At 41.4% G+C, this 24,335-nt stretch overlaps 1 protein-coding gene across 5 annotated transcripts; it reads right to left on the minus strand.

The window, feature by feature from the left end:
• Window positions 1–23,792, minus strand: ADGRF4 (adhesion G protein-coupled receptor F4). Of its 5 annotated transcripts, none has more exons than XM_032862528.1 (11): window positions 23,496–23,792; window positions 22,365–22,404; window positions 14,978–15,011; window positions 13,848–13,902; window positions 11,365–11,516; window positions 10,148–10,399; window positions 7,901–9,280; window positions 5,663–5,704; window positions 5,163–5,222; window positions 4,070–4,126; window positions 1–439 (listed from the first exon to the last, which is right to left on the minus strand). In XM_032862528.1, the coding sequence occupies exons 3-10, from the start codon at window positions 14,987–14,989 to the stop codon at window positions 4,079–4,081; spliced, it is 2,001 nt and encodes a 666-aa protein (XP_032718419.1). In that variant the 5' UTR covers window positions 14,990–15,011; window positions 22,365–22,404; window positions 23,496–23,792; the 3' UTR covers window positions 1–439; window positions 4,070–4,078. The 5 variants fall into 5 exon arrangements, with proteins under 5 accessions (XP_032718419.1, XP_032718417.1, XP_032718418.1 ...); XM_032862526.1 differs by having other exon boundaries at window positions 14,903–15,011; XM_032862527.1 differs by lacking the exon at window positions 22,365–22,404 and having other exon boundaries at window positions 14,903–15,011.
• Window positions 23,793–24,335: the final 543 nt, after the last annotated feature.

Below are 24,335 nucleotides of genomic sequence, written 5' to 3' on the forward strand. Positions count from 1 at the left end.
CCTACAGTGGATCTAACTTCTGTCCCCCAGAGCAAGCATGATTCATGCACAATGACAATGGCGGGTTTATGGAGCCACAGAGCAGGCCTTGGGCATGAAAACACACCTCATCCAGTAGAGACCCAACAGCTCCAGCCTTGTCCAGAAGCTCAGAAAATGGCTTGCTGTCTTAATCTTGCCAAGGTTGACCAAGAAGCCAGGTGCCTGCAAGTCATGGGTCGGTCAAAGAGTCAGTGGTTCTAGCTCCTTCAAGCCCAGTCACCAAACGACATTCTCAATTTCTCCTCAGCAAGCATTTTTGCCCTGACAGCTTAGGTGTCACTCCTGGCCAGAAGAGAAAGTCTTCCAAGGAAACTTGGTTGTCCTTCATTCTGGCCTCCCTCTCCCAGAGCTTCACTCTCAGTCCAGGACACGGAACATCCATGAGGAATGGAGTGTCCTAGGCAAAATGGTTGGAACACACGTTAACAGGAAGGATAGTTAGCATTTACTGATAACTTAATTTGAGCCAGGCCTCATTCTACAAGTTTTGAATATGTTAGCTCACTGAATCTTGAGACCATCCTTGGAGGTATGTACGATCATTAGACCCATTTCACAGATGAGGAAACAGGCACAGAGGCATCAAGCAATCTCCTCAAAGTCACACAGTAGGAAGGCTGTTCTCCCAGCTTCCTTTTTCTGTGCCCTCTGCCTTCTCCATGCTGCTCCCTCAGCCCTAAACTCCGTCCCCAGAGCCCTCTCACCCTCTACGGCTACCTAAGCTTGGTCTCTAGAATGACTTGCTCCTCTGAACTTAAAACTTTACTTAAAAAACCATGTTGCTTTTCTGAGGCACTGGCTCAGTCAGTCTCATGTCTTACTGTGGGATGAAGAGTTCTGCATCCTTTGAGGTGAGTTCAGGCATAAGCAAATATGTGGAGGGGATTTTACAGAAACTGAAGAGACTTCCTGTTCTCACTGGACTAACACTGGGGAAACAGGCTCTGTTTGCGTCCGAGTAAAGGCCCGCCTCACATATGAACAGCAGAGGGCGCTGTGCGGCTGTGCCTTCATAATAAGCCTGTCCTCTAGCTCCCTCCCTCGTCTGCCTCCAGAATGGGATTCCTTCGATTAGAATCTATACCTAAAGCCAACTGCGGGGTTTGCACACCTCTGCAGTTCTTCCATGATCTCAAGATCTTCCAACAAATCTTTCCTAACCTCGTTTCTTTTTTTTTTTTTTTTAAGATTTTATTTATTTATTTGACAGAGAGAGATGACAAGTAGGCAGAGAGGCAGGCAGAGAGAGAAGAGGAAGCAGCCTCCCTGCAGAGCAGACAGCCCGACAGGGCGCTCGATCCCAGGATCCTGGGATCGTGACCTGAGCCGAAGGCAGAGGTTTTAACCCACTGAGCCACCCAGGTGCCCCCCTAAACTTGTTTCTAAGAGCAATCAAGCTCACTGGGATATGTGGAGCTTCCACCCATGCCCAGGGTCTCAAGTCTCTGCCAAGTCCTATTCGGAACTCCTGCCCCCGGTCTCACCAACGGACTTCTCCCTATCTCCTCAGATCCCATCAGCCTTCAATTTCGTGCACTGATTAAAGGCCTGAAATACTGCCTTTTCCTTGTGGCTTAGGAATACTTAGGAATACTGCCTTGGGCTGCACCTGCGCTGCATTTACGAAACACCCCGTGCAGCTGAGCTGTAATTCTGACCTTGACGGGCTGGAGCCCTTCTCTTTCTCTGCTGAAAGACCCACACCCCACCTGGTGCTGCTAGGTCTCCATTTACTTAGAGTACATTTCCTACTCCTGATGTCTAACTTGCTGGCCCCTAACGTGGTCTAACCCTCATGTCAGCCGCCGGTCCTGATCCATGTGCGTCCAGATGTAAAAAGCACAGCTCCAATGACTGAGAAAATTCAATAGGAGAGGGCCAGCTATGAAGGATATGCCGAAAAAAATGCAACCCTCCGTTCATGCCCCACCTCACAGGTTCAAAAGTAAGAGGTGAAGAAACAGGAGGCGAGGATTTCTTTGGAGAGTTGTTAATACACTCCCACCGCCTTCCTCCACTTTCCCCCAAGTGCCTGTGGAAGCTTGGTGCACCTCCCCATCACAGGAGGGAGTGCAGTCCAGATCCTGGGTTCTATGGGTCTTCTCCAATTTTTACTATAGCCAACCAGGTATGCCCAACTAGCTGGAGATTAGACTTTAACCATACCTCTCTTCTCTAGAATGGCTAGATTTCGGATCCCCAAGAGCCAGAATCTCCTCCACCTGAAACAGTCTAACAAACTTCCTAAAGCAGGTCAAACTGGGACCTTACTGGAAAGGTCATCTTGCACAGGTCATCTGAATTATCTCCTGGGAAGTGACTGATCAAGAAACATTATAGTGATGTTCCACTCTGGAGGAGATCTACGGACTAGAAAATGGGCAGAGGTGGGAGAGATAATCCTTTTAAAAGACTCTGATATCCCTCCTCACTCCTTTTACAGTTCTAATATAAAAACCCAGATGTGAGGATGATTAAGTAAGGATTACATGCTGGTGTTTTCCCAGCACCCCACACATGGCAGTCAGTGGATATGACAAAGCCCTCTTTCTTTCCCTCCCTCTCCCTGGGACCATGAACCAAGGTCCCATAGCAGCACAACGTGAGGTTTGTAGGCTCTGTAACACAGCGGGTCCCTTAAGAGTTCTACCAACTCAGAATGTCTTTGACTCCATGAGATTGTTTCAATTCCCCGCTTTGCCCCATTGTTCACTATTCTGCCCTGACTCAGAAAGAGAAGGAATATAAAAAAGGATGTACCCCTGCCAGATGGTGTTTAAACAAATCTGAGACTCATCTTTATCCATGTTCAAAGGCCATGAAACCTCTCCAAGACAAAACCGTACCCAACTTGATCCCCCCTCCCACCTACCTCTCCCTACTACCTCTCAGGCTCTGCCACTGTGTTACTGATCTCCCCTTCATAGATGCCTAATATTTGTTTTCTCCTAATTTCATCTGTGTAGAAATATGTCTCAGAGTTTGGCTGTGAGGCAGCTAGCTCTCTGGAATTCTAACCCACACCCCCTTAGGGATGATTCTGGGCTCTACTTCACTATGGAAGGATAGGCTTGTTGCTTTGTGATTTCAATCAATTAAGTCTTCCTTCTCAACAATGAGGTTGTTATAAGTGTCACCACTCACTGACAAGAAGGAATTAGGGTGTGTGAATGCTATAGACAGCAAGGGTGTATCCTCTATCAGTATAGATGTGATGATATCATTCTCTCACTGAGGAAAGGAAAGTACATTTAAGATTTGGTCATATAAGAATAAAAAATACTAACTCAGAGGGATACATGCAACCCAATGCTTATAGCAACATTATCTACAGTAGCCAAATTATGGAAAGAGCTCCAGTGTCCATAGACAAATGAATGGATAAAAAAAAATTATTATATAGTATATTATATATTATGTATATGTATATATATTAGCCATAAAACATAATGAAATCTTGCCATTTGCAATAACATGGATGGAGCTGGAGAGTGTTATCCTAAGTGAGTAAGTCAGTCAGAGAAAGACAATGATTTCGCTCATATGTGGAATTTAAGAAACGAAACAAATGAACAGAGCAGGATAAAGGAGAGAGGGAGGTAAACCAAGAAAGACTTTCAACTACAGAGAACAAACTGATGGTGACGAGACAGAGGTGGGCAGGGGGATGAGTGAAATAGGTGACAGGGATGAAGGAGGGCACCAGGTATTGTGTGGAAGTGTAGAATCACTCTATTGTACACCTGAAACTAATATTACATTGTATGTTAACTAACTGGAATTTAAATAAAAACTTTTTTTTAAAGATTTAGACATATACACTGAGATGGCATAGGTTTTAAAGATGTGCATATTTTCATTTATGCGCTGAGCAATAAAGCAGTTTCTAAGCTCTAAAAGATCTGTCCACTGTTCCCTCCCCATCTCACTCCTGCATCACACTATAGGCAATCGTGTGCTCACAAGGGCATTAAGGAGTTTGTCACAACTTGAAAGCGAAGATTCTCCTTGAGTTTTTAATACTCACATCTCATCTTCAACGATTCATTAATTTAGATCCATTGGTTGGGCTTAAAGATGCATTCTAAATGAGAAAAAAGTACCAGTGATCTCAGTAAGTAACGGCATTGAAAAAATTGATTTATATTTATGTATATGACTGCCTAGAGATAAACATGTAAAAATGGAAACATGAAAACAAGCATTCGAAATGACACAGCTACACAGAATAAAATTACATTTCATTGAAACTAACATTGTTAGCTGCATCATTCTTTTTATGTTCCACTGAGAAAAAGAAAGAAAAATCTTGCCAATTAAATCATGACATGCCACTGATTGTAAAATACATTCCAATTGCAGAAATGTTAAAAGGTAAAGAAAATGCCTATCTTAGCATTGATGAACCAGGCTAACAAAAGTCACACCAAATAGTAGCTAACTATAAATGCTGACTTTCAATGTGTTCAGAAAATGTTTTGTTTATTTTTAAGAAAGTAGCTCCTACTGAGACACTATTGGTTGAGTAAATGACTGCTTTCTAATTAATATGGCAATGATGGCAATTTCAGTTGGTACCTTAAAAGATGGATAGCTTGGTCAAGCTCAGGATCAATAAGTATACATATACTTCAATCCAAGAATAGGGTTTTACTGAAAATCAGAATCCTGAGCAAGGACAGTATGAATTCTCATGATTAACTGGGTTTCAGGCGAATCTCGTAAGTACTCTGCGCCTTGGTTTCCTTACCTAGAAAACGACTAGGTTGGACTAGAATTTCATTTCTAGCTCATCTCTCATTTCCCAGCTCTGGTATTTTATGAGTCTATGATCCTTGTTTCATGTTGTCCCATCTCAACGGTCCAGACCTCAAAATACATCCAATGGTCCAGAAGGATGAAATACATCCAAGCTGGAACATTCTCTTGAGAGGTATATTCTACTGACCTTAAGCTTTAGCTGGCTACTCCAAATTTGACTAGTGAAGAAATGAACGAATGAATGTGTGCCCTAATAATTCTCTTTGCTAACAATTCTAGAATACTAAGCTATATTTGTCTCGTGTGACTCTCCTGAGGACACTGACCCTTTGGTATTGAGACTGAACGGGAGGGCTTACCTCTGCGGCCCTTGTTCTGCCCTTCAGTGAAGACATCTTCATCCTCAAAGCATCTCTTATCTAAAGAAACAATAACAGTGAACAAATGACAACATCCCCCAAATCCAGACCCATGTCCTGAAACTTCAAGACCACTAACCCTGGCAGAAGCAGCATCATAGTGCTTAGCCAAAAATAAGACTTGGATAAAAGTTCAGGTATAGTTATAATTACATTTATAATTAAAATTAAAAATTTGGTTATAATTAGATCTAGAGTTAAAATTAAAATTCAGGTAATGGTTTTTATTCTTTTAAATACACTCACACACCGCCTCCTGTTGACTTAAGTGCAGGAAATGAGAGAGTAGAGTTCTCTCCTTTCCTCCTCTCAGCTGATGCCTGAAGCACCCCCATAAGTTCACCCCCAGGGACCAGGATTTCTGATCAAAACCGCTCCATCCCCCTGCTACCCTGAGCCACATGGAAATATTTACAATAAGAGAAACAAATTCAAATTACCTTATGGTCCATAATGGTTCCAAACAGCAAGATGAAGAACCCCTATTGCAAAATTCAGCAGAAGTATGAGGGATGGTATGGCAGACAACATCCCAACTGTTATTCTAATACCACCCTTCTAGATATCTTCAAGGACAGTTATTGGATTATTAGAAACTTCAGCTTTTATTGATTCAGAGAAAATACATTGGCAAATATTTCTGTGATTGTACGTCAAAGAAAGAGGGTCACCTTCATGTCTGTACAATACAGTTATTGTATTTATTGAATGACTGCAAATGTAGAATGGTGTTTTCCCCCTTATTACATCTGTTTACCTTCTTTCCAAATATTAAGTAGCTGTTCTTACTTATCATAACAGTAACATGACACAACATGACATGGAATCCTGTAGCTCAAAGTGAAAATCATGGAAGCTTTCTTGAGAAGTGAAACCTGTATTATAGTTTATTTTCAGTTGGGGTTAAAAGTCACAAAATAGCAGGGTCTCTGAGCTGATGGAATAAGTTTATGCATAAAAGAGAAAAATACAGAGCTCTGAAAGACAGGGTCTCTTGAAGTTTAAATTATTTGGTTACCTGTAAAGTCACAATAATTGATAGCCAATCTTTTTAAATGGTGGAAGTTGAGTTTAAGAGAATTCTGGATCCTGCCATGAGAATGGAAGGAAGGCTAGGTTTCCAAGGAGAGTTTCATGGCAAAGAAACGCTTATCAGAAGATGGAAACTTTTAAATGTGAGTCACAGAGAAAACTTGCTGAGAAAAGTTGGAGTGTATTTAACTAAAAGTGTTTCAGTATTTTTCTATCAAGAAAAAAGAAAAAGAAGTGATTCAGAAAAGAAACAATAAAACTTTCTGGGGTTTAATTAAGTTATAAAGTAAAAAAAAAAAAATAGAATGAGATCATTAGTCTCCAAAATAACTTCAAGATTTGGGGAGATTTATGTCAGTCCAAGAGCTTTTGATTTCAGGGGGGAAAAAAAAAAAAAAAACAACAACAACAACAACCCTGAGTCAAATATTTCTCTTTAAAGCCATGGAAGGCAAAGAGTGAAATAAATGTTCTCCATAGTTATTAAAGACATATGAGTAAGATATATGATTGATCTGAGCTGGCATTTCTTAAAAGTCTGCTTTATATTTTGTACCACATTTTTAAATAGAGTAATAGTGACCCATTCATAGGAATCCATGCTGCTTTACTAAGCAGTTATATTTATATATTTAAAGCAGTGGCTGGAAAAGTTTTTTCTGTGAAGAACCAGATAATAAATACTTTTTGGCTTTGCGGGCTACACAGTTGCTGTTACTGCTACTCAGCTTTGCTGTTGTAGCTCAAAGGCAGCCATAGGCAAAATGCAAACGAATGATTATGGCTTTATTCCAGTAAAACTATTTACAAAAACAGGAAGCGGGCTGGAGTTTGCCAACCCCTGATGAAAAGCATAATTAAGGATACGAACTTGCCACATTTACTATTCCTCATAGGTATGGAAAGCAGTCTGGCGAGTGACAGCTTCCCAAAAGTACAAGCTCAGTAGCCAACATAAAGTAAAGCAACTTTTGGAGGGTTAATTTTGCCAAACCAAGTATGGGAGAGCGAGAAAAGAAAAGAGAGATGACTTTAGATTCGAATCTTTTTCTTACTAAGAAGAAGGGTGAGACCCAGAGAAAAGTTACACTTCTAGGGTCAGGCAACACACAGCCAGAGCTATTTCAACAAAGAACAACCTCCATTTATTTCACAGGGATGAGCCATGAGGACTCCTAACTGGTTAACACTCAAAGAGAATGGCAAGTCCTGTCTAGTCCTCCTATGGGAAATGACTGTTCCACTGAGTTCCCAAACTGCTTGAGAAAGGAAAAAAACTGCTTTGTTTTGAAGCATACCATGTGAGTGTAGATTCATACATCATCTAGAAGTGAAGGTCAACTTCTTCTAACACTTTAGGAGGGATACAGGTGGACCGGTTGAGAACAGAAAGAAGGAGATTCCCACCCAATCAGCCTGATAAGCTAAATCCAACTTGACAATCAATGGGGTGAGAGGAGCCACAGCTGAATGTCTCCAAGACATGGTAAGAAATGGAACAAACATTTTGTATTCTATATTTTTCAATCATATAGCCAGTATATGTCATATAGCCAGAATAACAAGTTACGAAATAAAAATAGTATCTTATAAATAAAATATTAATAATATTAACTAATAAAACAAGTCTCTTTCTTGGTACTTACCTGGAAAGCATTAAGCAGGGCAAAGATTATATGGAATATCAAAGAAGTGCCTTCTATAAGCGTTGCTACTCCAAAACCCCAGGTCAGTCCCAGCAGTGGGGTGAGGATGGCCACATTTTTGCTAATCCTCATAATTATGGCCAGATCCTGAGACTTGGAACTGCCAATAGAGGGTCTCTGAGTGTTGACAGCAACAACCAAAACCACCACAAGATTCACGGCCACAATGACTAAGGCTGGGATGGCAAATGCTAAAAGGGCTTTGGTATTGTCCCAGTTAAGCCAACAGGCATCGGGTCTCGTGTAGCCTTTCTCTGGCACTGTGATAGCAACTGTGGTGCCAGCGATGACCAGTGGACACCCATAGCCAATGGCAAAGCCAATGGCCATCAGGCGGGACTTCATCATCCTACGGAAAACAACCAATATTCCATAGATAATGAGCAGTGCTTTGAAGAACATCCAGAAAAACAGAGAGAGGTAGAAAAAGTGGCTGAAAAATGTCAGCGCAACACACCAGTTGGAGTCCTGGGCCTTTTTGTGAAAGTTAGAGTTTATGATGAACCACACATTAGCAATCAGGAGCGACACAGCTATGTTCACGATGCACACATGACGCATGTATGATATCTCCGTCACAACCACCCGGGACCACACCACGGCTTCAATGATCAGGCAAAGAATCAAGCTAAAGATGGAGATGCTGAGCCCAATGCAGGTGATGTAGTACAGGACTTTGTTGTCTATAGATTTGGGGGACATTAGAATGGAAAAGGACATCACCATGTTGGTGTAGTTACACAAGCATTTCACTCTGTTCCTGATCTCCAGTGTGGTTTCACAAGCATTCTCATCCCACCTCCTTTTCCTCGAGTGCCAACCAACACACTGGGCCCTGGCATTCCGGGATTTGTTGATCTTCTCAAAGGTAAATAAGACTTGCTTCAGTCCTTCCGGTAAAATCACCGAAAGGACGAGACCATTTACAGGTCTAGGAAGACTCACATTTTGCGAGCGGACTTCCTTCAGTATGGCCCCCAAGGTGGGAAATGCTATGCTGATGGCTTGGGATGCATTTGGTGACAGCTTCCACAGCTCTTGCCTGGGAATTTCTATCATCCCTAAGATACCCTCTGTTGTACTGTTCATGCTCGCGGAGAAATTGAACTTTTTCTCTGAGGTATTGTGGTTGATGCGAAGCCCTTTTGCCTGAATGAAGAGTTCATCTGCAAGGTTCTCGGATTCATTGTGCACGCGCAGTTGCCTCGCGAACAGATTCACTGACTGCAACAAATCCGAGCTGGTATTTTTGTCTGGAATGAAAGCCCAATTTGAAATGGCTGCTGTGTCAAGGATGTGGTTGGCCACTTCACTATAACTCTGCAGTGGAGGGAAAAAATGGAAGTTATGCGAAGGATTTACACATTAGTGTAGAAACTCAATCTCTAAACCCTGAAATTTCTCGAGTTCAAGTGATGGGATCTTCTTTGACATATTGCTCTTCAAATTCACGGTTTATTGGAATCTCATGCTAAGAGGACTTCAGAGAGAGAAGTACAGTAAAACAATCATTAAAATAAAATAAAAGTATAGATAAAGTTTACTACTTTATTATGTGCCCGGGGACAGCATTTCCGAACTGCAGTCTATATAACCCAAGAGTTCTCGTGAGCTATTAATGATTGTTTAATGGAGGGAATTGGGGGTAAATTCTATAAAAACCTAAATTTGAGAAACACTGCATACTGTATCTCTATACTCCCCCCTTTATAAAGAGGGCTAAACTTCATTAACACATGAAGAGTTCTAAAAAGTTCTGCCAGAAGGAAACCTGCTTAACTTTGTTTAACCCAGAATTTCTACATCTGCTATGCACAGATCTCCCTTGTAGAAACGAAACCTCCATTAACATTTCTCAAAATAATTATGTCCTACAGAATTAAATTTGGGCAACACTGGAGTAGACACACTCTTGCTCACAGCCATCCTTTCAGGATATTTTTTTGAAACTAGTAAGTTTGTACAGAAACATGTATTAAAAATATGCTAACTTCTTGAAAACTTACATAAGCTAGAGTGAATTGACCTGCAGAATTGAAATAAAAAGCCTATCGTTGTTATGGTTGCTGTGGCTGTCTTACTTTGGACCGTACATTTGAAACTGTTAAAATGCAAGATTTGGTTTAAAAAAAAAAAAAAAAAGAAAAGAAACCTGCCAGTTTTTTAAAGGAAATTGTCAAAGAATACCTTCATTTTCTCTTGGGTAACATTATCAGACAAGTCTGTAGAAATATTTCTTAGTAACTCCACTATGAACGCGATGTTTCCAGACGTGGCTTCTGATGACTTCACGACATCAAGTATGCAGGCATAATCAATTGGACAGTTCCTGAGGATTCCTTGGGCTACACTCTCCACAGGTTCTGGAGCTCGAAAATCAAGAACGTGAACAGGCACAGATGATGCTGCTAGGGAGAGGCGTGATGCACTATTGAAGTCCTGTTTAAAAAAAAAATTGTTCAAAAATGATGAAATACCTAACATATTTCAGAATAAAGGAGCTAAGGCACAAATACACCATGTGGGGAAAATGGAGAAGCCAGTGGTACTAAAAAGGGGTTTAGATGCCAAGAAAGACAGAGAGGGTAGGATGGAGTCACACCCAGACAAGCAGTTCCATCAAAATTGCCACTGAGATCAGGATACTGACCTATCACTTTCAGGATAGTGGTTTGTTTGTTTGTTTTGTTTGTTTTAAGATTTTATTTATTTATTTGACGGAGATCACAAGTAGGCAGAGAGGCAGGCGGGTGGGGGTTGGGGGGAAGCAGGCTCCCCGCTGAGTAGAGAGCCCTATTCGGGGCTCAATCCCAGGACCCTGAGATCATGACCCTAGCTGAAGACAGAGGCTTAACCCATTGAGCCACCCAGGTGCCCCAGGATAGTGGTTTTAACCCAAGTGTGATAACAAGACATTTTCTCCAGATATGTGGAGAAATTCTAAAAACAAAATCTGTCTACTTATTTTAACTTTTTGAAAGGGGAGTCTCATGAAATTTGTGTGGGTGGGGATGGATGGAGGTTGGCAGGTCAAATGATGCTAAATTGTAATTTCAAGAAGTTTAGAGTTCAGTAATTACGCGAAGATACACACAAATCCATCTCAAACTTTAAGCTCTAAAATTTGAGGTCAAAACTCAAACTTCAACCTCTAAGCATTTACCATTGCGTAAAGGAGTTTTTTTAAGAAAAGATGCTGAGAGGGAGAAAGAGAGAGTGAGGAGGGGGGAGAGTATCTGAGAATTTGGGCAAGGAAGAAGGAGAAGAGACAAATTTCCCACAATCTGCCATTTTCCCAAGTCCAAGTCTGAGATTTATTGTCGTGCAGAACAGAACACAGGAAAATGCCTCTACGGTTTCCTGAGAAATTAGCCCTGGAAGCCAATAATATGCAAATGCTTTACCTTAAAGAGTGTTTCCACGGAGAGGCTTGTACATGTTTCCGTTGATTTTTGCCACTTGTTTTGATGACATATAAATCCTATTTCTCCACGAAAGTGCTGAGCACAGGGCTGGCTGCAGTTGGAAGCCATGATGCAAGGTCCCTGGCATTTCTCTGAAAGGCAAGAGAGAGGAGGGGACCTAATTAGCTTTACTGAGCTCTGACGGAGGCAGCTAACTTATTCTAGGGATTTGGGAATTGTCTGCTTTCCAGAGGAGGTGACATTGAACAGAGTCCTCAGCACCAAGCAAGGTGTGCCAAGCAGGGTGAACAGTACATGGAAAGGAGGGGTCACAGGTCAGACAGAAAGGCTAGTTTAGAGCAGCTGAGGGGGGTGGGGCAAGAGATGAGGATGGGAGAGAAGCAGGAGTCAAGACATGAAGGACTTTGAATTCTGTGCTAATATGGGGGTTACCAGAAAACATGATTAGATTTGTTTTTGAAAGATGATTAACAATAGCATAGAACAGAAGGCAGTAAAATTTTCCATAAAGAACATGATAGAGTTGCCAGATAAAATACGGAAGTCCAGTTAAATAGTAAATTTATTTTCAGACATAGTTGATTCTCATTATTTGCAATAGTTATGGTCTATGGAGTTGCTTCCACAAACACCGAATAAGGGGAAATCAAGGCAGATTCTTTTCCTCACATTTTTATCAACTGATTAATATATGAGCTCATTTTATATGTGTTTCTATTTAAAGACACTTCATTTATGTTGTTGATCCATTACCATTGAACTCATGGCCAATAGTACCATAACTCATAAGAGCACATGAACAAAGCTCATCTAACACATGAATTTTCTCTTTAAGATACATCACAGCCTCCTTAGGAACACCAGAAAGCTCTTCAGGAAACTATAGTCAGGGCTATTTTAAATGGCAAAATCACAAACAAAAAGCACAAAATGCAAAAATATGGCATTAGTAATGCCACAAAAACAACACTTGTTTATAGTAGGACAGCTAGAACAAGAAGGCAGAGTGCCATCTTGTTTGGCTAGAAACTTGTACCTGAGCTAACTCAAATTTTTTTTCTGTCTATGAATGATCCAGAAAGCACTGTGAGTAGTAATTTGGGGGTCACAAATAAGTTTCAATGAATAGGAGAATTTATAAATGCAGAGTCCATGAATAACAGGGATCAAATGAAAATATTCAGTTAAACAATAAATAAGTTTCTAATGTTCGTATGACACATGCAATATCATTCATTGTTTATCTGATTTTTAAGTTCAATGAGGAATTCCATATTTTTATTTGCTAAATATGAAAACTAGCCAGAGTATAAATATTTTCAGCATTGTAAACCAGGTGGTCTTTCTCAAAGCTACTTAACTCTGCCTTTGTGGCATGAAGGCCATCAAAGATAATATGTACATAAATGAGCATGGCTGTGTTCCAATAAAACTTTATTTCTAAAACCTGGTGGCAGGACTAATTCGGCCCATGAGTAGAGTGGATTGACTTGAAGCAAGGAACCCAAGAATGAGGTTGTTGAAGTATTCCCAGGAAGAAGGATCTACTTCTGAAAAGAAGTAGATCCTAATGGAAGCTAGTAAGGTGTTGAAATCAATAAGATGTGGTGACTGTCTGTGAGTCAAGGGAGGCTCTGTGGATGACTCCATTCATAGAGAAAGGAAACAAGAAAGTTTGCATTTTTCTTTACCACCTACCCACTGTCCCTGGTTTTGCAAAGTCATTTAAGCTCAGTGGATCTTAATTTCTTCATCCATACAGTTTGGAGGTGATGCCACAGTCTTGTTACAAACTTGAACGAGTGAGCATCCTGTTCAGCCCTTGAATCAGCTTTGCCAATGCTCAATGAAGGTTAGCCATCTCTCTCCCTCTTTTCTCAAGTCCACATTAATGTATAGATGTATTTGTTGTTAAAAATATACTTGGCCATGTCTGTGCAGAATCCAGTGATCTCTGCTATTTGGGTCAGAACCATGTGATTGCATTATCTTGCTACTAATGACTATCTCCATAGTTTATTTCTGAGTTTTTGAGAGTAACCCATCTCACCAACACAATACCTATCTTACATCACTTCAGTAGACTTAGCACCAGAGTGTAACATACATTTAAACATTCTGAAAATACCTTTGCACGAAGGAATGAATTCTTCCCTGTTCCTTCTTCTGCCTCTTACTAGCTGATTAGTTCAAACAGATTTCCCTTTGGGGTTTTAAAGTAAGCACTTGTCTTCTACTCTAGAACACATGTGAGTAATTTGCCAACTTGGGTCATTGACTATGCCATGGATAATGGTATAATTGTAAGAAAGTCTGTCAATACCGGTAAACAATGAGAACTTGTTAGAGACTGTTACGCCATTTGAAAGTTTGTGGTCTGGGGACATGCTCTGCCAAATCCATGCCCTTTCTTCACTGTGCCCAGTCTCCTTATGGAAGAACACTCTTCTGTAGACACCTACCTTGTATCCTTCCAGTCTTGAGTTTCCCTTCAGGATGTTGAAGTTTATCTCCATCCTGTAAAAGACAAATTCCCAAAGGTCCTCTTTACTCTGGAACTCTCCTTGCTTATCTCAACATAGAGGATCCATGTGGAGATGAAGAGAAAATGTGTTCATGACTCAGAAGAAAACTGCACCAGGTCTGCATGTGATGTCACAGAAATTTTCAGACAGAATCATGGAGGTGAGCACAGACAGAGAATAAACCCTCCTCTGAGGAGGGCAAGAATCTTGCCAGTGGTCATTTGGGCCCTGAGGGTCAGGTTAGTGGATTGGATACCTATTTGGGGAAGCTCAAGTACTCAGGGAGAAAAGAGATGTAGTAATTATAATGCTAAGCTGGTCTCCATCTGTATTAACTGTAACTATGAAATGAAGCTAATACGATCCACCAGATACCATAGATCCCCAGAGAGGAAGAAATGAGCAGATGCTAGGAATAATCATTAGGTGACAATAATAGAATCACAAACTCTTCTGCAGCTGTAAAGGGCTATAAAAATTATCTAAAAGAAAAAAAAAATACCCTTTATGTTATAGATAAGGAAATTAAAACTCAAAGAATCAAAACAACTTATGCAGATAACGAGAAGAAAAGATAAGGTCTGGAGCTGAAATGCTACCTGCCAGGCTAGTATTCCTCCTCCCAGTAACTGCCTGTCTATGTTCTCTGTGGCTTGCAAAGTAATTTTTCTATTATACTGTTGTGCTCTGTTGCACCATGCAAATATACTGTTGCAGGGCCCAGCCACCTCTCAACTTTTCTTTGTTCCCTTAAAAGAAATATAGATATAGATATAGATATAGATATAGATATAGATATAGATATAGATATAGATATAGATATGTATATCTATATATATATATAGATATATAGATACAGATATATATCTGCAAGAGTAAAATTGTAGTCATTTGAAATTTTATTTAAGATCATGTTATTTGTCATAAATTTAACTCATCTAGGAGACCTGGCAGATTTCTCATGGGACCACTTGAGAATGGATCAAACTTACTTTTATGTGGACCTTGGATTTATAGTGAGAACATTCTATTCCCAGAAAGAACATTAAACAGCAAATCATGGTTGCCTGGGACTTCATTTTCACACATTAGGATCTTCACCTGCAATACAGAATGAAAGTGGATTCAGGTGGAGTTGATAAAGCCAGACAACACAAAACTTAGCCGACTAACCAACCCCTTGGTGACCCTAGTGGTTACTCTGAGATGTTCATACCAAAACATTCTGCTTCCAGAAAGGACACCAATATCTACTTTCAAACTAGCTAATGTGTAAAAAATGGAAAAGACTTTCCTTCAACGGCAACTTGTCTGCAAACAATAGACAGGAGTGATGGAAGTACTAGGAAGGATGTATGTTCACCAAGGAATCATTTCTGATTATTTGATCCACGATTTTCTTTAATCATAACATTTATCAAGAACCTTTATTTACCAATCATTTTCTGAGCTCCTTCTTTGCATTAATTCATTTAATCAGATGATGTAAGACAGTATTACCATCTTCATTTTATTAGTGGAGAAGCTAAGGTACAAAGTGACTATGAGTCAAGGTCACTCATAAAAAGTGGTGGAGCCAAGGGTTCAACCCAGATAGTACAGCTGGAAAGCCAAGTTCTAGGATGGGATCTCTCAGCAATGGTATTATTGACATTTTGGGGATGGATGGTTCTTTGTTGTTGGGGGCTGTCCTGTAAATTGTAGGATGTGCAGTAGCATCTCTGACCTCAACCCAATAGATGCCAGGAACAGCTTCCTCCCTAGCTGTGACAGCCAAATATGTCTGTCATGGGCATATGTGCCCTGGGAGAGGAATTTGCTCCCAGTTGAGAACTACTGTTCTACAATGTACTGTCTCTCTGGACAAAGGGGGTCAAGGAACTTAAAATGAAATGAATACACACTATTGTCTGTTATTGGAGCAAGCACTGAGATTCTCTCTTATAGATGGATCAACTATTATACAGAGAAACTAGAAGCATGAAAAGATAATTATTCTTTGGCTATATCTCTATTTCTTGCCTTTTTCTTCTTTTTAATATATAATTGACATGTAACATTGTGTTAATTGCAAGCATACAACATAGTGATTTGATATTTGTATTTTTGTAAAATGAGTAAGTCTAGTTAACATCTATCACCACACAGTTACAATTATTTTTCTTTTGATAATGCCTCTTTCTTGCTAGTTCTACCTTTCAAAGACAAATTTCCAAAAAGCATCTCCATCACAGTTGAAGTTCATCAACATCATCATGATTTGATCATCACCACCATACTTCTCTTACAGGATAGAAGAAACTAAGACAATTTATTGGAAGCAAAGTTCCTTAGAACAATTCTCTCATAGCACAGATGCAGCAAAGTAAAAATGTCATGGACTTTAGATTCAGCATGAGCTAAGCTGTCAATCACATTTATGATATTGATGAGCTATTTGACATTTGCTGAGCCTATATTCTTTCTCATCCATTTCATAAAATGTAGGATGATTATTCATTCTCTCAACCACCCTTTATCAGGTGGCTCCTATTTGTCAGAAACTGTGCCAGATGTTGGGGATAGGGAAGTAAAGGGTGCTGTCATTTCCATAAAGGATGTCTAGTGGGGAATTCAGACAAGTCAAACCAATAGTGGGAAGAGCGATCAGCTACATACTCTACCTAGTGAATAAGGCCAAGCAGAAACTGAGCCTCAGCAAATGTAAATTCCTTTATGTTGTAATGGAGGTGAACTAACTCTGATCCATCTATGCTCACCAGGCAATCTGTGGCCAGAGAGCAAAGAAAACTCACTGATCAGTGATTGTCAGACCTTTCCTGGGTGGAGTCAAGACTAAGATGGTCTTTCATGACTGCAGTGAGCCTTCACATGAGAGGATGAGCCACAGGCACTTACAGGAAGGCTTCCAAATTGTCTTTGAGCTTAAAATTCTTTGCGTTCCTAACCAATGAATGGGGAGACGTATTTGGACTTATACTGTCATCTTGTATAGCAAGTCTGAGCAGGGGAAAGGAAACATGGCAGAATGACAGGCAAAGTGTGGTAATGGATTTGCATAGTTGCTGGGATATGTTTGTGGAATTCAAGATCTTACATGAGTGGGTGGAAAGAAGTTCTCATATATGCGGCAAATTGGTGGATGGGCAAACTAAGCAATTTGCAATATTAATATTATTTAGGGTAGTTTTTTTTTTCTTTTCAGTGTAACAGAATTCATTGTTTATGCACGACACCCAGTGCTCCATGCAATACTCCCCCTCCATAATACCCACCACCTGGATCCCCCAACCTCCCACCCACCACCCCTTCAAAACCCTCAGGTTGTTTTTCAGTCCATAGTCTCTCATGGTTTATCTCCCCTTCCAATTTCCCTCAACTCCCTTCTCCTCTCCATCTCCCCATGTCTCCGTGTTATTTGTTAATGCTCCACAAATAAGTGAAACCATATGATAATTGACTCTCTCTGCTTGACTTATTTCACTCAGCATAATCTCTTCCAGTCCTGTCCATGTTGATACAAAAGTTGGGTATTCATCCTTTCTGATGGAGGCATAATACTCCATAGTGTATATGGACCATATCTTCCTTGTAGGATAGATTTTTAACCATCATCATAAAAGGAAATACCAGAAGAACCAATATAAGCTGTCTTAGATCTATCTGTATATTTCACATATACACCGGTAGCTTTCCAAAATTTTTATCCTGACACAGTAATAAAACAGATCTTATATCATGACTCAATGTGTACAGACATATATATGTATGTGTATAGGTATCCATACATAAGACTGGAAAAATACATAATTTTTATATTTTAAAAGGTTTTATATATTTCTTATCCTTCCCACCTATGAGCAAGACACTCTCTGCTCTGTCCATGATTTTTAACTTGCATTCCACTCTATCTGACATTCTTTCGGAAACTGGTTGCCACCCACTAAATTGAATCCACAACCCTCTAATGGATTGTAACCTGCAATCTGAGAAAGAGAAATACAGAATGCACCATTCATTTTCATTACCAAGTTGAAAATCATTCACTTCTCCTACTGAAGCGGTCTCTTTGGTCCTTCCTCTTTACTTTTTCACAATCTATCGAAATGTTCTTCCCAAGGTACACGCAATTGGGGAAAAAGACACCTACGTTCAGAGCCAAATAATAGGACGGATGCTGAGGTTAAATGCAATTCTCTTCCACCTAGAGAGCAGTGGTTTGAAATGCACAGTGAAATGAGTGAAGACGAACCAACAGGAGGCCACTTATAAGGAATGATGCCTGCTATCTAAGGCTTCAGAAGGAAGCATTTTACTGTCCACAGTTTTCAATATAAGAATTTAAAGTTAATCTTGCTGGAAGAAAGTCAGGCATTTGGCACAATGATGTGATGTGATCTGATGTGGTTTAGGAAGTTCAAAACTGTTTGTTTTCCTGAGCAGTGTTAGGGCCTCTGTAAGTCCACGGCTCCTGAAAGTGTTTGGAGACTAAAGGATCCACTAGGCATGGCATTTTCTGTAGATCATTATGCTCTTTGTGGAACATGATGAACTAATAATAATAATTTTTTTTTCCTAAGAAAAAACTTTCTAACAGATCGCTTATATGTAGTGTGAAATCATAAGCATGACCACATGAAACACAAACATTGAGCTGAGCACAATTAGCTGTTTGGGGAGTTTTGGTTAATTAACTTGCTATTTCATCATTCATGTTCTTATAGCCTGGTGTACGTAACCCATCTACTACTTTATATGATAATTATATGGTAAAGTTCCTTCAATTATTACAAGTGGGAAGGAGGAGATGTTTAATAATGTTACCCAAGAGGAGGCACAACATTCTTATTTTTGCCTAGTTTGATCGGTAGGGATGGGTCAGATGGAGAAATGTTTTCAAGGTAGCTCCAAATGGGTTTTTTTTCTCCTCTCACCAAAAAGAATAGAATGGAATCTGTCCCACCATCGTATAGATAGCTGAAGCCAAAAGCCAGAGTGTTCTGCAGAACACAATGAGCCAGAGCTTTGGCGCTCTGAAATGGTGAATTGAAAAATAAAATGAAGTATATCTGGCATAATTCATAATCAGAGGCTGATATTTTATAGAACAGAATGGAAGAAACATACTTAGATTCACCATTGATAAAGACTTAATAATTAAAGCGGACTTTGCATTTTACATAATGCTGAAGTGAAAATTTTCTGCAAATATAAAGTATTTCTGGGCACCTAGGTGGCTCAGTTGGTTAAGCGTCCGACTCTTGATTTTGGCTCAGGTCATGATCTCAGGATTGTGAGATCGACCCCCATGCTGGGCTTTACACTAGGCGTGGAGCCAGCTCAAGATTCTCTCTCTCCCTCTCCCTTTGCACCCCCTCTCTTAAAAAAAATACTGAATACAAATATAAACCTAAAATATAAATATTTGTTATTTCTCCAATACCCAGCACAGTGTCTGCAGGTAGCAAGTGACCTCTTAAAAGAATGAAGAAAAGAACAAGGACATAAAATCTAAATACATGTGACAAGAGTGGATTGTCCAAAAGAATGTTGACAAAAACACAGACAGTACTGAAAGAAGCCTCTTTCAGATGTGAACGTAGTAAAGACAACTTGCCTGGCCCAGGGGTCTACTAGTTCCTAGTAAAGAGTGCTAGAGTCAAGGCCTGGTCCTCTCCTCCATGGAGAACCCAGAGTTATTCTGTGTCCAGTATGCTAAGATGACCTTCATGCCATTTACTGACCTCTGGCTTTATAGTGTGTTCAGTTTAACAACAAAACTGCATTTTCATAAGATCGCTACTTCTCTATGCCCCTCGGGTATGGTGGCAGGAAAAACGGTTTGTTGGGAAAAACTGTCCCTGGCTATTTAAATCAAGATCCTAGTACATGGTGGGGGAACATAAAAAGAGTAAGCAGTAATCCTGACAGAAGAGTGCTGTATGCCTAGGGTGGACACTTGCTACCCGCCACTTGTTTACCAAGTTTGTAGCAGGCACCAAAGTTGAATTTTAGAAGAATGGAAGAAAAACATGACCCTACACTGACTTAAATGTTCTGTGATTTCAGGAAAACTGCCTGTTTTATTTAGTAAGGCAAACCATACATAGCTTGGTGTCAGTTGAGGTTGCCCAAGATACTGTGTCCTGAAGTGGGTTTCTGTGGAACACTGGTCTCATAACAGACTAAGGGGTTCCATGGTCAGATCAGTTGGAGAAACCATGTGTCCCTGCACCAACCTCCCCACCCCGCCCACCCCTCATATATATATGGGGGCACCTTCTCATCCAAGGTGCTCTGGGGGAATTTAAGGCTGCTGTTTAAGGACCGTGTGTCATCCTGGAACACATTAGCGTATCCAGACTCAGACTACGCGTGCAGTTGTTGGACACCTACCATGTGCCAGCCCCTATGCTAACACCTGCCCGGGAGGCCACTCCCCGGGACCCAAAGTAGCGCCTCAGAGAGTAACAGACCAGAACTTAGGGAATCCTGAAAGAAGGAGGCAATGGATAGGTCATCTTTAATGGTGAGAAGAGTCAGAATCATCCTGACACATGATTCTCTGGGTGGAGAGGTGAGGAAAGGCAGGGATGAAAGACATCTCAGGGGTCTGGGATGATCCCAGGAAGGGGAAGGCAGACTCAGAAATGAATAATTAAAAAGAAGAAGAGAAAACAAGATGCAGAACTCATGCCTGAGGCTTCTGTGGCGATTAGGTGAATAGTTACCTGACATTTACAAAGAAACATGCCCTGTATCTTGTTCCCAAAGTGCCTGAAAGTTGGCCTATTTCAGAGATAAAAGCAACGAGCTACCTGGAATTGACAGCTTCTTAGGTACTGGAAAAGTAACATCCCAAATTCCTCCTCCCTGCTTCCTAACCTACTTCCCTCCCTCTGTGCATCCTCATAGAAGTGTGAATTGCCCACTACCAGCCACTTTTGTCTTTCACTTGGTAATAGGCAATTCTAGGCCACTGAATGGAAGCCAGACTCTGCTCTAACAGAGTGATTACTTCAGAGAGAGAGAGAGAGAAAATCACCTTTGCTTGCTCCCCGAGGCTAGGAGGACAATGTAGTTAGACTGAAGGGTCCCAGAGGTCATGTGACTCAGGATATCCCTCCCAAGAGAACTCCCAGCAAGGGATGCCTCCCACCTCACTACCTGTGCTCCAAGACCTGATGACAAAGGGTCAAAAGAGCACAAGAGCTAGTGTTCCCAGCCCCAGAGCCTGAGAGAAATTAGCCCACACCTAACAGAATAGACCTCCCTCCAACCAAAAAAATCATGTTGTCATTAGGAGGTGAATAGGAAGGGATATTTCTCGGTCCCCAGCACCCAGCAGAGTGTAAGAGTGGTAATAGTTACCCGGACAGCATGTGTTCAATAAGTGAATGAATAAGTGAATGGCCCCACAGAGAACGATACCAACTTTGGAAGTCTTTGCTTTAAAATCACAAGGCAAGTTCTCGACTTTAGAGGGGGAGGTGAGCATATGTGCTACTCTAGATCCTTTTGGAACCTAGTGATTTAAGTAGACATGCTCCCAACCTACCTCTTTGTTATACTGCTTGGAGCCTCTGTGCAATAGGATTGCGAGGTCCTGTCTAGGATCGGCAAGAGACAAGGCCACACCAGGTGAGTGATGTCTGCTCCCAGCATGGCAGCACAAGCACCCTTTCTGCCCTATCTCCACGGTCAGAACTCACAAAGCCCTTTCTCGGACAGACCTAGAAGACCCCAGTGGTTCTGACACACCATCTCCTATTTTTCCCACCTCCCTTGTACTAAGAGCTGGGTTTCTGAATGAGTTGGAATCAAGAAATACAATTAGTCTGCCTGGGTCCTGGAGCTTGTTTCTGATCTTCCCTAGAATGGGGTTGTAGGATATGAGTCATGAAACCCAGGCACTCCCCACCTGCCCAGACACGCTGCATGAGAGCTAGCATCAGGACTCTCAAAGCAAATTTAAAAAGGTAAGCCTGGGAATAGTAACCATAGTCAGGAAGGAAAGAATGCATTGGAAGCCGTGATCTCTCAAACTCCTCCACACAGAACACCCCAAGGTAAGCTGGGTGAGGATGTTTGCCAACGGAGGGGACACTGTCTCAAAGTGTTGTCCCCATGACCTTCACTCCAACGTGAGGTGGCCGGGGCAGGGGGTTCCACTTGTTGGTTCACCTTCTGGGTAGCAACTCACCTCACACTCATTGGCCAATCCCTTCGATGGGAAGGCCCTGTTCAGAGAGGTTAACTGAAGGTGAGGAACTCAGAGACTGCTGACCTACATGTTGGGGTGTGTGTGTTGTGTTCCCCTCAGCCGAATTTCATAACCGTACGTCCCATCTACACCACTGGTGGTAATTAGAGCTGATTATAGAGTCAGACGGCTAAACAAGTTGTTTGCGTGTTGCTTGGCCTCAGTAATAGAACGGATTCAGTCACTCTTACCAGTTGTCCCTTGCCATGGCGGAGCAGTCTCATAAAGAGCCTTGGGGGAAAGAAAGATAGAAAAGATCTATTAGAATCAGAAGCGTCTTATCCTGGGCTATTTGAGATGGCTTCCAGCCAATCTCTTTGTGTCTCAGTATCTTTTCTGAGAACGGCAGTCTGGTTCAAATACTGTTATATTTGAAGAATCACACAATTTCATAGCTGGAAGGTATCTAGCCTCTCACCAACTCTCTCGAGACTTACAGGATTTTAAAGTAATTGGTCAACTGAGCGATTGCTTGGCTCTGGGAAGAAAGGTCACTGAAGTACTGACACACACACACACACACACACACACAAAAGCACCTTACAGCACACATTTAAAAGGTCACAATTGTCCTCAGAGGACAAGGAATATAGGCAATTAAATGGTGTGCAGTAGACCACTCAAAACAAGGGTAGATGCCCTTTACAAAAAGGCTTAACCATCACTAGAGGAAATGTTTCCTTTTAAGTTGATATACAGACAGCTTTGTCAGCCTCACTGTAAGAAGAAAACTGGTGGGGTGCCTGGGTGGCTCAGTGGGTTAAAGCCTCTGCCTTCAGCTCGGGTCATGGTCCCGGGGTCGTGGGATCAAGCCCCGCATCAGGCTCTCTGCTCAGCAGGAAGCCTGCTTCCTCCTCTCTCTGCCTGCCTCTCTATTTGTGATCTCTGTCTGTCAAATAAATAAATAAATGAAAAGAAGAAAACTACTAACGGAATGCTTTATAATAATTTATATAAATCTTTACGTTCAGCCCAAAGGAAGGGAATTGAAAGTTGGTTTGCTTATCCACTTTATCAAGCAAAGGGACAGTCAGAAAACAGAGTCAAATTGCCTGACAGAGTGCTTTGCATTTTCACTCCTGGGAGTGAGCAATTAGATCCTGACAAATGACTTCTTAAAGAAAAACAAATATAAAAGAGATCAAGGGCGGACTTCAACCTTGAGCTAGCCAATTTCTAAATAATGTCAGGAAGGCTTCCTGCAGAATCAAGCACTCTAGAGAATACCACCAGAAATCGTGCATTTTCCCCATTCCAGAATACATGCAAAACCAATCCAGTCTTCAGTCAGAGGAAGGTTTGCTCCTGGCATGGGTACTCACCGCATCCAGGAAAGCTAGCAGCCAGGCAGGAGAGTTGGCACCGAGCTTCCAGCCACTGTGCCCCACCATCCCGGGTGCCTCCCCTTGCAGGTCCCATGGTCCCCCTTCAGCGCCTGTGACGCCTTTTCTCCATTTTTCAAAGAGAAATCCAAGAGGGCCCGGTGCAAACCAGCCACCGATTGTGAGAAGCCTATCTGAGAACTGTAAAACCGCCCGGGGTTTCAAGGCTTGTGTAAGTCTGTGATTCACTCCACAATGGGTCCATCAAGCACGCCTAAGAGAAATTACAGGTTTCTCCTGTCTGGAGTAAATCCATTAAAATGAGTCACTTGTTTGTGCTTTAATTCCTCATCTTTATCTCAGACGATCACATGAGACCAGGTTGCATCTACGGCACCAATGTAATTAGAACACGGGGGATAAAATGCAAAGTTGGGCCCCTGTGAATGAAGACTTTTAAGGGCGATCACAGTTTGCCTATGTCGGTGTTGAGCTTGGGGAAAAACTGGCTAGGAAATGTATCGGTAAATCATGATCTAATCCCTACCTTCACCAAAGAGATTTTTGTTTTATTTTTTAATAACTGGCCCAAGAGTTCTTAGTGAGCCGCAGGACATGACCATGGGAATTCAGTCACAGAAGGCACAGTCTCCACTTACTGGAAACTTCATGTGGTCTGATTTCTGACAGGGTAGCCAAGCCTGGATTTCCTCTCTCACCACCAAAGCCCACACATCCCGATTCTACTGTCTCCTATTTCCATAGTTCCTCCGAGCCACAAAACCTAATGCAAACCTCCGTTTCAGTATCACCAGGGGAAATGCTGACATGAAGGAGAAA

The sequence above is a fragment of the Lontra canadensis genome, unplaced genomic scaffold (assembly GCF_010015895.1).
Source record: "Lontra canadensis isolate GAN:19392208 unplaced genomic scaffold, GSC_riverotter_1.0 scaffold23, whole genome shotgun sequence".
Taxonomy (NCBI): domain Eukaryota; kingdom Metazoa; phylum Chordata; class Mammalia; order Carnivora; family Mustelidae; genus Lontra; species Lontra canadensis.